At 42.8% G+C, this 14,289-nt stretch overlaps 1 protein-coding gene across 1 annotated transcript in view; it reads right to left on the bottom strand.

The window, feature by feature from the left end:
* Positions 1-14,289, bottom strand: part of MTHFD1L (methylenetetrahydrofolate dehydrogenase (NADP+ dependent) 1 like) — a 192,618-nt gene that overhangs the window by 61,615 nt on the left and 116,714 nt on the right. Inside the window, exons 23-24 of the mRNA XM_033103092.1 lie at positions 13,705-13,805; positions 13,001-13,178 (exon numbers count right to left, since the gene is read on the bottom strand). Of these exons, the coding sequence (XP_032958983.1) occupies positions 13,001-13,178; positions 13,705-13,805 (279 nt within the window). The remainder of the gene's footprint in view (positions 1-13,000; positions 13,179-13,704; positions 13,806-14,289) is intronic.

Here is a 14,289-nt window from a genome sequence, read left to right as displayed (position 1 = left end):
AGGCAGAATATGAAACAAGGGCCAAAATTAGAAGTAGTTTTTAGCTCAACGTTTAAGGAAAGACTATAACCAGAGTTTCCTCACCAACTAGTGACCGGGGAACTCTGGGAACATTCAGCGTCAGCTAGGTACGGTACCAAGAACTGCTGTAGCAAGAATTGCTGGATGAGTGCAAAGCTGAGGCTGGGCTAGAGAAAGAAGCTTGAAGGGTAACTTCTAATGTAAAAGATTCAGTGTTCATACTAGCTGAAGAATAAAGGATGGCCTATAAACTCTTTGAGGTCAAGAACCACTTCTTGCTCACTTAGAGGTGGGATATAATACAGCCTCTGGAGTATATGGCTATGTGGTGCCAAAGTGACAGAAGACAGTAAGAAGTTCATGTAATGACGTGCTGAAGACAGCACTGAGAGGGGACTCTACATAAACCTTAGATCTCACTCATCAGCATAATAAGTTGACGGACACTGAAGTGCTGCTATTGACGCTGCACATAAGCTAATATAATATACGCTGCTGGTCCATAAATGCCTTGCAAGGAGCAGCTCTTTTTAAGAAGTAAAAGTTAATAGGAAGCTGGAAGATAGTTCTAGCACCCACACAGCAAGTACAATGACCATGTTTTGTCAGGGGAGCCAGTTCTCAGAATGTCGTGCTCCCCAGGCAGTGTGATAATGGGTCCCGGGAAACAGGCAGAGTCCCCACTGCACACAGGCTCTGCCTGTACCTCACCCGCACCCCTCCTCGGCCATTCCAGCCCTCTGTGGGTGTGTCTGTTAATGGCGCAAGGGGAGCTAGGAAAGAACACGGCCCTGTCTTATATCTAGTTAAATCATGTAACCTCTCTAACTCTGTTTCCTTGTCCCTGAGACGGGGATGGGAACACTCTACTGTACATCGTTTTACTGCAAGCACAGAAGCAGCATAGAGAAAGTGTGTTGTAAATGTCACTCTATACAAACCTTAAGTAATATTATTATGGAATAAGTACAATACTGTGTTTCCTGAAAACAAGACCTAAGCGGACAATCAGTTCTAATGTGTCTTTTGGAGCAAAAAGTAATATAAGACCTGGTCTTATTTCACTATAATATAAGACCTGGTATAATATAATATAATATAATATAATATAATATAATATAATATAATATAATATCATATAATACCAGGGCTTACATTAATTTTTGTTCCAAAAGACGCATAAGAGCTGATTGTCCGGCTAGGACTTGTTTTAGGGGAAACACGGTAGACTGCACTATTTACTGAACTCTATGATTTGAAAATAAAGTCAATGCATATAACTTTCCTATTAAGGGAAAAATTAAAGAAAAATTCACACGGGAACAAAGTAATAGCAAATAAAAAATGTGAAGGAATTAGTGTGAATGGGTATTTAATTGATTTCCTATTAGGTTTTCAACATGGAAATACTTTATTTCAAGAAATATGTATTTAATTTTTAATTGTGGTAAAACACGTATAATATAAAATTTACCATCTTAACCATTTTTAAGTGTACAGTTCTGTATTGTTAAATACATTCATGCTGTCGTAAAACCAACCTCCAGAACTCTTTTCGCCTTGGAAAACTGAAACTCTGTACCCATTAAAACCCTGACACACACCATTTTACTTTCTGTTTCTATTAATTTGATTATTCCAGGTATCCCCATATAAATGGAATCATACGATATTTGTCCTTTTGCATCTGGCTTATTTCACTCAGCATAATGTCCTCAAGGTTCACCCATGTTGTAGCATGTGTCCGAATTTCCTTCCTTTTTAAGGCTAAATAATTTTTCATCGTATGTATTCACCACATTTTTAAAATCCCTTCATCTGTCAATGGACCCTTGGATTGTTTCCATCTTTTGGCTATTGTGAATAATGCTGCCATGAACATGGCTGGACAAATATCTCTTACAGACCTGGCTTTCAATTCTTTTGGGCATAAGGAAATATAAATATTCTGTTAACAACTAACCTGTCTTCCTTTCTAATGTTTATCTGAAAGTGTTTTGGGAATTTCTAGCAGGTGCCAGGCTGACTTTGTGAACTGTGTAGTTGTCATTTTATTTCCTGTAGGAAAATCGCAACCTCCCACACACGACAGATGACCCAAACAGAAGGCAGCGTAGGAAAGCAGGAAGGGGCCAGTGGCGCGAGTCCCAGTCGGAAAGCCTTGTTTCTCCTTACCCTCAGCGTCCGGGCCACATGTTTCCCGGCAGGCACCGTGACCGACCCGACCCCCCTGGCACTCTGCACTTCTGGTGCCCCAACCCCAGCCTCGCAGACGCTGGAGAAGACGAGGATGCCCCCCATGATTGCCTTCCAATGTGAGGATTGGAGAATGTACCATCAACATCCTGGGCACGTGTTCGGCAGCCCTGTGCTGAATAAATCAAGTGCTTCAGCTCAATGTAGCTAGAAATCCTAAGACCAAAGTTCTCTTGGGACTCCTACTACAATTTTTCTTTTTCACTCACATGTATAAGTAAATAAATAAAAGAAAATCTTAGCTGACAAATCTTTTGGGTTTAATATAAAAACTAAAAACTGCTCTGATCAGGTGGTTCTCATTGCATATGGTCTATTTATATGGTGTCTGCAGGCAAGGAACTTCCTGCTGTTTCTATATTTGATTCTGGGGAGAAGTATAATCTTGAAGTCAAAAAACAAACAAATAAACAAACAAAACAAAACTCAAGCTCAGTCTAATGATCTTGGTCTGAACTTGATATTCTCTTTGGTAAATGAAAGTTTTTATAAAACAAATAAACTGGTAAAATAAATTATGAGTGTTTATGCATTAATCCTCCCTGGCTTTCCCCTGGCTCCATAAATATTTACCAATTTATTTATTCACCATATCTTTCATCCTCATATCACTAATGTCTAGGACAGTGGCTTGCACACAACAGGCATTATATAAATGTCTGCTGAGTGGATAAATAACTACTATGAGAAGTACTTGCAAAATATGCAAAGAAATGGTGTGCAAAGACTTCAGGGACTTTGTATACAAAGGACTTGTGCTGGAGTGGGGCCAATGGTACAGTAAACTAGTATGACAATAGAATGTGTGATAAAGACTCTGCATAAGCATCCTATTCAAGGTGGGTGACCACAGATTGAAGGGGAGGGCATGGAAATCAGCAAAAGTTGGCAGGAACGTAAAAAAGGACTTTGAATCATGCTTGAAGGACATGAAAGATTTTAATAAGCAATGACAGAATAGATTATTCCACACAAAGAGAAAGGCACAAGTCAAGGTGTGAATGAATGGTGGCAAACAAAGCTTATTCTGGAAATAGGAGACTATTCCATTCGTACTATCTACAACTGCTTAACATATTAATACTCTACTTCATGGAGCCTGGCATCTACACTGGTCTCTGATCATTTCTGAACTAAAACTGTTAAATCTTCGTCTTTACCAAGAACATAACTTTGAACACATCCTACATTAATTCCCTCCCAAACATCTTAAATGTCTATGTCCAGTGGAAACTTTCTGTGATGATGGAAATGTTTCCAGTGCAATAGCCACTAACTAGCCTCATGTGGGTATTTTAAGCAGTTGAAATGTGACTGGTGCAACTGAGGAAATGAGTTCTTAATTTTAGTCAATTTAAATTTAAATAGCTACCTGTGACCAGTGAAAAAGCACAGCTCCCGAAAGGAACTACAGCCAATTGTTACATTGCTGTGCAGTCTCTTACATAGAGCAGGGCACACCATGAACACCATCAATCAGGGAAGTTGGACAACATGGTGGCTTTCATGCTTCATTATATTCATTTGGGGGATGTGACAATCCAGGCTCATAGAAGCTGCGTTACTCAAAGTTACATAGCATATCCTTCTTGAAAAGGTCTGGGAAAGTCTGCTGGAATTGTTAAATTAAATGATCTTTAGTGGAGTAAAACTGATCTACAAATTCCAGAAAAGCAGTTACTTCAATTTTTAAGTGACCTCTTTGGTGAGAAGAAAATGGACAAAAATCAAGTGAAACAGAACATTAAGTGAAATAGAATAAAAATTAAAAATGAAGCTGCTGGAATTGAAGAAAAGAAGGCAGGATGATGGTACTTCCTTATTTTAAGCAAGTATTGTAATAGATCAGGGTCCACAGTCAGCAGCCCTGAAAGTCTCCTAGAAAACCCATGAAAACACCACTCAATACTCGACTATCAACAGTCCACGCTCTTAATAAGCCCACAACTGTTAAGTGTTGGAACACATTGCTGTTTCTTCAGTGTCAACACTGAATAAAAACTACATTGTTCTTTTGTTTTTACCAAGGCCACAGCGTGGCATTCATACAAGTTAAATGTTCTTAGGCTGTGATGTCGGCAAACTGTATTCCAATGCCCATATAATATTTAAAGAAAAGGAATCAATGACTAAACTTGTAAGTTGCACAGAAATCTCCTGACACACAGCAATTATTTCAGTTCGTTTTTGTCTTTTAAATGAAGCATGCATTTTCAATGATCTACAAGGGCAGTTTGGTAAATAGCCTTTCCTGTTCTTTGAATAAAAAAAGTATAACGTGAAGCCATGACTGTTAAGTTCTACTGAGCATACACAAGGTACCAGGGTTCATTCTAACATACCCCAGTGTCATGGGAGCCGTTCTGTGTTGCTACTGAGAACAGACCCTGTATCTTCCACACAAAGCACGCCCTTGGCTGGAAACCAGCACATCTGAGCTACCAAAGGCACACGTGCTCACTTCCATGAGCCACGAGCCGGCCACCAAGTGTCTCGCTGCTGGCGCGCCAGCCCTCAGTAATAGGTTCACCCAAGGAGACTCCCAAAGGAATCTTATTCTCCTGAGGCAACCAGGGTGTGTGGTGGAGATAGCAGGCGCCTGCGAAAGGAAAAAGAGCTCTCTGCCAGAAAGTCTGCATCTGTCCATAGGAAATGGTGAAAATAAGGAATTCACATGGGTGATCTTTCATACTCTCAAACAGAACATTACAGCAACGTCAAAGGAAAGGAATGATACGAATAGGTGATTTCAATGATCTTTTCTCCCCTAAAAGATGGGGGAAGAGCTGCCAGTGACCTTGGGCACCCCACTTGACCTATAAACACATATGTGTTTTTATGACCTTTCTGTTGTTCCTCTTTCCACAAACCTTACTTAATAAACTCAACGTGTTAAAAGAGTAATATGAATGAACACAAGGTGCCGTCTGGGTTTTACTTTCGTGTGTAAGGAGCGCTTGATTTTCACAGGTGGCTCTTTTTCTTGATTGTACAGGAGTGATATTTCTCTCATTGATCTACTGGAGATGTGCTTCCAAAGGAAAGAAAAAAACCTTTTGGTCTGAAAGTCTCACTCAAAAGCCAAGTAAATTATTTTCACGAAAGGAGAAAGACATTGTTTTCTGATAAAAAATTATTCCTAAGACAAATCCCAACCTTTCAGATACTGGAGTGACTAGAAGCCTGTGCTATTTTATTTTAAGTGTTTCCCCGCTGAATCCCAAGGTTGTTGCTTTCTCTTCTGAAGTGGTCTCTTATATGTGGTACCTTTAATGGTAACATCTGCGCTGATATATAAATAACGTTCCTTAGTGCTTACTGTCCCTGCACAATGGTCTGATGTTACCTGAATCTAAGTGAGAAAGGCTGGGGGATGGATAGAGGGGTGGTAGAAGGTGACTGGCTAACATATGGTGGGACACTGACAATTCATTTTACATGCCCTAGTCTTTCTTGATTGGTCCACAATTTTAGAAGAAATAATGCATTTCTAGAAACTCCCATCATAGTGACATTCCATTTTTCACGTCTAGAAGAAAGCACTTAAATGACATAGGAATCCTGTGACACGCACAAGTGAGACAGATATAGGCCACTGCTTCTTTCTCATCAGGTGCTATTTCTAGCATCAAGGAAACAAAGCCGGGGCATGCTTTGCCAGAATCACAGAAGTCTGAGTAGGCTGCGCTGAGAAAGCTGGGCTGGTTCTAACAATAGGGTGAGATCTCATGAGATGTATCAAACACAGGTGAATGAGGCAGGTGGCAGGCTAAGGAATAAGTGATATACTGCAGGCCCAAGAGGTGACAGAGAACCGGGCAGCCAACGCTGGAGAAGAATCTAGTTTTGACAGACATCTGAGGAGTGTTTGCAGAAGGGTGTGGAGGTGAGGTGGGAAGCTGAATCATGGAAAGGAGGCCAGGGGAGAGGGGGCTGGTGAGAGGCTGGACGCAGTTCAGGTTGGACGACCGGAGCTCAGTCCTACACAGGACTGAGCAGAGTGTAAGAGAGCACAGGGAAGAGAAACGGGTTTCTGAATGAGAGACTTAACTGACTGGAAAGTGTGAAGGGGCAGCTTTCTAAATATCCTATCGCACAGAAAGGGGAAAGGAGGGAGCGGCGGGAACCGGCAGACCAAGGGCAAGTCTGAGGACCGGGAGCAAAGAGCCAGAGGAGGTCAAGGCCCCCGAGGAGACCCCAGGACAGGGACAAGGGCAGCAAAATGCAAGGGCACCCTTCCTCCTTGGAGTATTTCTCTGCAATTACTGGGAAACATAAAAGGCATACAGAGATATACATAAATACCATTTTAAGTTTTTAAATTTTATTAATTGAAACTATATATATAGTGTGAATGTACTTAATGCCACAGAACTGTACATTTTAAAACTTGTTAAAATGGACAGTTTCATATTATGTGTTTTTTTAAATCATAATCACAATTAAAAAACACTATACTTACATACATACATACTTACATGCATATAAGTATTTATATGAACGCATTTTTATTTACTTATTTAAAATTTAAGGCTCTGGTTGCAAATACCCAGAGTCCAATAAAAGGATTAACTGTCAAAACCCCAACAACTGGCATATGTTGAAGTTTGAATTGTTCAGAAATATAAAATAATTCCATAATAATCAATTAACCACCCCCCACCCAAAACAAAACAAAACAAAACACCCCAACCCTTCCAAACCGCTGCCTTGAAAAGACCAGCAGGAAAGAAAAGACTCCTAAACATTCAGGCAGTGAAAGTACAATAGTTCAGAAATCAGGCCCTGGGCTGAGTCCTCCAGGTCTGTTTTGATCTCCCTTCATCCAGACCCTGCTGTGATCAAGAGAATGGCTTCACACAAAGAACAGGAAAGACCGTTTAATAAAAACAAACACTCTCCTCTCTTGCTGTCAAGGTTACACCTCAAAATGTTTGCATGGTCAGAGGACGGATACTGAAATGATTTTCAACCTTAACTCCTGATTTAACAAACAATATTCAGACTCCGATTTGCAAGCTGACTTTCAGTGTCACACAACCTTTGCAAAAGCAACCAAGTTTTTATTACATCACCAGTGGAGCTAAATTCTAACGGACAAAGAGTGCTAAACGCCGTGCTTTAATGTGGTGGTGCCCTTCTTTCTGGGTGCACTTAGAAGCCTTGGCTTCTAATTCCTAGTTTTAACCCACTTGGAGAGGAAACCAGTTCTAGAGTCTGACAAAGTTACCCGAGTTACAAGGTAATTCTTGGAGGTCAATTCACAACGTGCTCTCTCTTCCTGAAGTGAACACGACAGGAGGAAGAGCTAACACTGATTGCCAGCTTCCTACCTTTCAGCATTTCACTCCGAGACATTTCATCTGGTCCTCACGGCAACTAGATGAAGTTGGTGTTAATATCAGACACCATTTGATAGGTAAGACTCAGAGAGATGAGTTAACTTGCCCAAATTTATATCTGTACTAGGAGGCCTTGTCAATATTTGCACTCAATTGTGCATAACCCCCAAACTTTATCCTTTTAACTAGAAAGTGTTACAGCTTCCATCGAGTGTCCACTTGTTATGGGGTAAGTCCCTCACTTTCTCTGAACTTCTGTTTCCGCACCTATAATGCACACCCAATGGGACTGGGTGAGATACGCTTGAAATAATGTATGGAAGAGGGATGTTAGTAAAATGTATGTGAAGATTAGTTTTTTTTCTGCTATACTACTTTCCAGTGTGCTTGCAGATATGGAGATATTATATTAGTTAACTGTAAAGATATATTTGTCAAAAGTAATAGAAAAGAAAAAGTCACAGAGTAGATGATTTTTTGGGGGGACTATTAACAGCTTCTTAAAGGGGACTGTGACCATCTGAGTTTTTTTTGTTTTTTTTTTTAAAGATTTTATTGGGGAAGGGGAACAGGACTTTACTGGGGAACAGTGTGTACTTCCAGGACTTTTTTTTTTCCAAGTCAAGTTGTCCTTTCAATCCTAGTTGTGGAGGGTGCCATTCAGCTTCAAGTTGTTGTCCTTTCAGTCTTAGTTGTGGAGGGCGCAGCTCAGCTCCAGGTCCAGTTGCCATTGCTAGTTGCAAGGGGCGCAGCCCACCATCCCTTGCGGCACTCGAGGAATTGAACTGGCAACCTTGTGGTTGAGAGCCCACTGGCCCATGTGGGAATTGAACCAGCAGCCTTCAAAGTTAGGAGCACGGAGCTCTAACCGCCTGAGCCACCGGGCCGGCCCCATCTGAGTTTTGAGAGGAGACGATGCACTGTAATTTCAAATTTATCTATCTATCTATCAATCAATCATCTGTTCATTTTTGAAGAAGGGTACAGTTCACAGTGGCCCATGTGGGGATTGAACCGGCAACCTTGGTGTTATTAGCACCACGCTCTAACCAACTGAGCTAACCTGCCACCCCTCGAATTTAAATATATTAATTCTCACATGATAAACTTCCTATGAACAATTAGGGCACTGTACCTTATTCCATATTTTTTGAATTATCATTCTGAATCAATCAACAGCTGCTTCTAGTACCCTAATCAAAAACTGCCTGTTCTTGAATTAGAAGCTACTCTCATAAAAAAATGTGCACAATTGTTCTCTAGAGAACAGGGCTGCTTAACTCAATTTCCTATAAAGTTTAGCATAGACCCCAGTCAGCAGCACAACTTGTTTCTTGCTTTAATTATAGGCTGGTCATCGTCATAAAGCCTCCAACCCTGCTGGTGTCTGGCCTCCGTGTCTCTGCGGTCAGGTGTTTGTATGTCTCTCTAGCTGTTCCTCTTTCCATTGATTGGGATTTTGAGACGACATCTACCTCCCTCCCCGCCCAAAGCAATCATGCCTTGTGCTCCTACACTATTTCAACTTCCTCCAAATAATGGATCTCAGGTGTCTTTCTTCTCTAACACAAGACTGGGCGGGTGTGAAGCAGGAAATAAGATGCCATCAACCCTGTATTGAATACATTTCTGGTGGAACAGAGTCTGGTGGGGCAGGTCACAAAAGCACACAGAAGCCCAGTTTGCACTCAGGAGTAAAGGCGGCAGGTGATTCATCCCAAAGCATTTTATCCCTTCTTTCATCCTGTGGAGCAATCCCACACCTATCAGGCTGCCGACCACCAAAGAGTTAATCACAGAGGAAAAAAGAAAGGGAGCAGAAAGGTTTCAAGAAAATCATTACTTAATCCCTAGAGGTTCACCAGCACTGAATATGCAAGAAGTCGGGAAAAAAAAAAGTCTGAGCTCTGTTACTGACTGCACCAACAAATTCAGATTTTGATGTGGTTACGAGACAAGATTGTAAACGGGCTCATGTTATCTAAAATCATCTTGCCAGTGCGCGGAACACAGAGATGAGGGAGCCAGTACACTGCGAGCCAGGGCAGCCGGCGGGCTTCACAAACTGCCATGCAGCAAGAAGCTGATTATCTCATACACAATTATGCAGCTCAAATCTAATTTGTGTCGTAAAAAAAAGGGAGCAGAGTATGTGGGCACAGGAAGCAAGAATCTTGGCTTTGAGGCCACCTATCAAATATAGGACTTGAGACCACATTAGTATAAATGTTCTCCCTTTCCACAGGAGAGCTGACATTTTAACATCATTATCTCCATGAAAAATGGGACTATAGGGGAAAAAAATAAGGTATCAGTGGAAACGAAAAGGGTTCATCTTAGGGTTAGTGCATGTCTGAGACAGCATAACTCAGAGAAACATTTCTTCTACTCACTGACCTTTTCTCCTGGAATGGTTTCCTTGAAAAGAGACACACTTTATGAAATCAGTCATTTAAAAAACCTGCCTTTGGGGCGGCTGGATGGCTCAGTTGGTTAGAGTGCGAGCTTTTAACAACAGGGTTGCTGGTTCGATTCCCACATGGGCCAGCGAGCTGTGCCCTTCACAACTAGATTGAAGACAACGAGTTGCTGCTGAGCTGTCGGAGGGGCGTCCGGATGGCTCAGTTGGTCAGAGCGCAAGCTCTCAACAACAAGGTTGCCAGTTCAATTCCCACATGGGATGGTGGGCTGCGCCCCCTGCAACTAAAGACTGAAAACGGCAATTGGACTGGGAGCTGAGCTGCGCCCTCCACAACTAGAGTGAAGGACACCGACTTGAAGCTGATGGGCCCTGGAAAAACACACTGTTCCCCAATAAAATAAAATAAAAAAAGAAAAAGAAAGAACATTAAAAAAAAACACAAAAAACTAACCAAACAAAAAAACCTGCTTTGCCACTCAGAGTGGAGTGCTTCACGCTCTGATGGCAACAGTCTGAGATGCTGTGAGCTGGCTGGGGACAGGGTTTCCTGACAGTGGTTTGTGTAAAAGGGCTGAGGGTTGTGCCAGATGCTGCAGATACCCTGGCAAGGCTCACCTGGGCAGCAAGGGGAGGGAGAAACACAAGATCACTTCGGCCAGCCACCAACATGCCTGGCGTGCCCACTGCAGGACTGCGTCCATCTTATGCTTCACATCTCCAGGGTCAAAGAACGCACAGCTCCTAATCAGAATAGTTTTCTTCGTGTTGAACCCAAGTCTCCCACCCTCCCCACTGATCTCTACCACCTCTGTAACCTACAACATTCTACTCTCTCATTCAGAACATGGCTTTACAACACGACAAAACCTGTTGTGGGCTAAGCATCCCAATTCATTCCTGAAGTCCTTCCTTCCACAAATAGTTACTGGGTGCCTACAATCTCCCTCGTTTGGCATGGATTCTGCACCCGACACTATCAAGCTTCCACTTCTGGTGGGCCAGTCAGTTACCACCCCTTTAAGTAGTATCTCCCTCCAGCCCACCCCCACTTTTGAACACAGCACTGAATTATGAAGAACAGAGCAGGACGATGGTTCCCATCATTCCAGATTCTCTCCCAGGTCTGCCTCTTTCCAGCTATGGGACACCGGGCAGGTTCCTTGCTCTCTTTGTGCTTTAGTTTCCTTATCTGTAAAATGGGGGGCTATCAACAGTTCGTCCCCAGGAGGGATGGTAGGACTACAGAAGTCGTTATGTGCAAAGTGCCCACTATGCCTGGCACACAAAAAGCCCTTCTCCAGTGGGAGCCTTCACAGCAAGGCCAACATCACGCTCTTGCTGATAATAACTCTAGACTTACAGATAACGCTGCTACACTCTCTTCACTCATGCTTTTGGTCTCTGCCATCTGAACAACAAAGAGGAGTCATGCTCCAGTCTGACATCTGAGAGACAGACCAACAGAAGTGGTGAGGGATGGAGGAATGGGGAAGAAGAAATCAGCTTGCACCTGAGCACTCTGGCAACTGTGGGCTACCTTTGAGGACAAATCCAACAGCTAGAGCTGGAGCCACACGATTCGGAGTGCAGATGTGGACATGGGTGCCAGAATAAACGGAGGACAAAAGCGAGGTCCTGGGAAGTTCAGATTTTCTTCGTGAAGGCTCATGACCTAGATATGCTTAAAAATATACTAGATGACCTAGCAACTCCCTTTCTGGGCATATACCCAGAAGAATTAAAAGCAGAGTCTTGAAGACATGTTCATAGCAGCATAATTGACAACAGACAAGAGGTAGAAGCACCTAAGTGGCCAGCCAGATGAATGAATAAACAATGTGGTATGTGCATGCTATGGAGTATTATTCAGCCCTAAAAAGAAAGGAAATCTTGACATACGCAATGACTTGGGTGAATCTTGACAGTATGTCTCCCTGAAATTCATGTGTTGAAGTTTAATCTGCAAAGTGGGGACTTTGGAGATGATTTGGTCATGAGGGTGGAGGCCTCGTGAATGGAATTAGTGCTCTTGTAAAACAGACCTCAGAGATCCCTCACCCTTCCCATCATGTGAGGATGCAGTGAGAAGACCCTCACCAGACAATGAATCCGCCAGGGCCTTGATCTTGGACTTACCAGCCTCCCCAACTGTGAGAAATCAATGTCTGTTGTTTATGAGCCACCAGTCTATGGCATTCTGCTACAGGAGCCGAAAGAGCCGAGAGCATGAAGAAGCCAGTTACAAAATGACAAATACTGCGTGGTTTTACTTATAAGAGATACTTAAAGTGGTTAAACTCATAGACACGGAAAGTAGAATGCTGGCTGCCAGGGGCAGCGGGCAGAGGGGAGTGGGCAGTTATTGGTCACTGGGCACAGAGTTTCGGTTTTGTGAGATGAAAAGAGCTATAGAGATGGATGGTGGTTGGTAACAATGTGAATGTACTTGATAGTACCGAACTGTACACCTAAAAATGGTACAGGTGATACATTTTCTTATGTGTATTTTACCATAATTAAAACACTTAAAAAATATACTAGACATAGCTCAAGAAAACCGCAATGAGGGAAAAGAGCTACAGCAGAAACGGAAAAAGAAAACATGTCCCGCGGTCTCACAAGCCTTATGAAGTTGCTCAAAAGGCTTGTTTCTGTGCAGACCGTCCAAGTGTCAGCTGTGGAACACGAGTGTCCAAAGCCCCTCGTCACTGATGCCCGCTACGTGGAAGTAGAGGATACAGCCTTCGAGAGCCCAGGCTTTGGGGCAAGGAGCTGGGCTCGGCCCGTGGTAATGGGGTCTTGTCAGATGGCTTAACCTCTTTCACCTTCAGTTTCCTCATCTGCCTGTGGGTTGTGAGGACTCAGTGGGACAAGTCCTATACAGCCCTCAGCGCCGGCTGGGCACACAGTTACGGTATGAGGAACGTCAGCCACCATTAGCACTGCTGTGGGATCTTACCTGAACATCGTACAGGAACTGGAAACGACTCCTTTTACTTGCAGCTTCTCTCACAGCCCAAGCCAGGTCCACTGACCCTTTGCCACCCATCGACCAGTGATAGCAGGGGACCGCATCAAAGGCACCGGCCCGCTTGGCGAGCTCGCACACTAAGTCAATCTCAGCGCGGGTGTCGGTCCTAGTGATGAAAATGTTTGTGGTTTTTGCATCTGTATTCATTTAGGGATGTTTTTAAAGAAAGACTAACCGTTTATACAGAACTTTGCTCCCTTACACTGAATATATTTTAAACATCAAAAGTGGTTACATCATGTTTAAATAAATCAAACTTAAAGAAAAGCATGGGAAAAAACTCCTCCAACATGACTCAAATATTTCAAGTTTTATTGAGAAAATTCCATAACATAGCCCTTTGATCATCCATAGTCTTTCAGACAGAAATGCTGGGTGGAATTTAAAAAAAAAAAAAAAAAAAAGCCAAAGAAATGGTAAGTCGCTATATAGATTTCATTTCCCTAGCAACATTTGAGAACACTGTGTGGAAATGAAATCAATCCAAACCGAACCAAACCAACAGAAAGAGCAATGCACTTCTGTATACTTTTAGATGAAGCAGAGAAAGACCAAACATCCTCAAGACACAAATCTGGTTTACAGGGTGGCCCAGCGCCACGACCACATTTAAAGGAGGAGGCTTGACTTACTTGAACACATTCAGAGCTACGACGACGGGAACCCCAAAGAGCTGAGCGATCTGAATTTGCTTCTGGAGGTTACAGCAGCCGTCTGCCACCAGCTGGATGTTCTGTAAGAAAACCAGACCCCCACGTAACACTTCCCACCACACCTGCCAAACTAAACTGGGAGGGCCACTGTGGCAGGTTTTGCTTCCATCTTTGTTCACGTTATGTTCCTAGAATCTATTTAAGAAGACCACAAATCGCTTCTTCGCCCAAGAAAGATGGCTGCTGAAGGAGATGGCTCATTTTCAAAATAACGTCTAAAATTATTCTGAGTCCAATGGCATATTTATTTGGGTCTTGAGCCAGGCACCTATTTCTGTGGCTGAGCAGTGGCCAGGACACGAGCGACATGCCCACGCCCTGCAGGCTGGTGGATAAGAAGGCACAAGGCCACTGTACCGGGAGCCACGCTCAACTACTCCCTGCTCGACCCCTAGTGCCACCTGTAGGAGCTAAGAGGTACTGTTGCCAGTAAATCAAAGTATTTACAGAAAGGAGTCAAGTAACTTATTAAGCCATAAAGCCAGTTGTATATGCTCCAAAAGT

This window comes from Rhinolophus ferrumequinum, chromosome 3 (assembly GCF_004115265.2).
Source record: "Rhinolophus ferrumequinum isolate MPI-CBG mRhiFer1 chromosome 3, mRhiFer1_v1.p, whole genome shotgun sequence".
Lineage (NCBI taxonomy): Eukaryota > Metazoa > Chordata > Mammalia > Chiroptera > Rhinolophidae > Rhinolophus > Rhinolophus ferrumequinum.
Note: the sequence above shows the minus strand (reverse complement) of the source record. Positions and strands in the feature narration are given on the sequence as shown.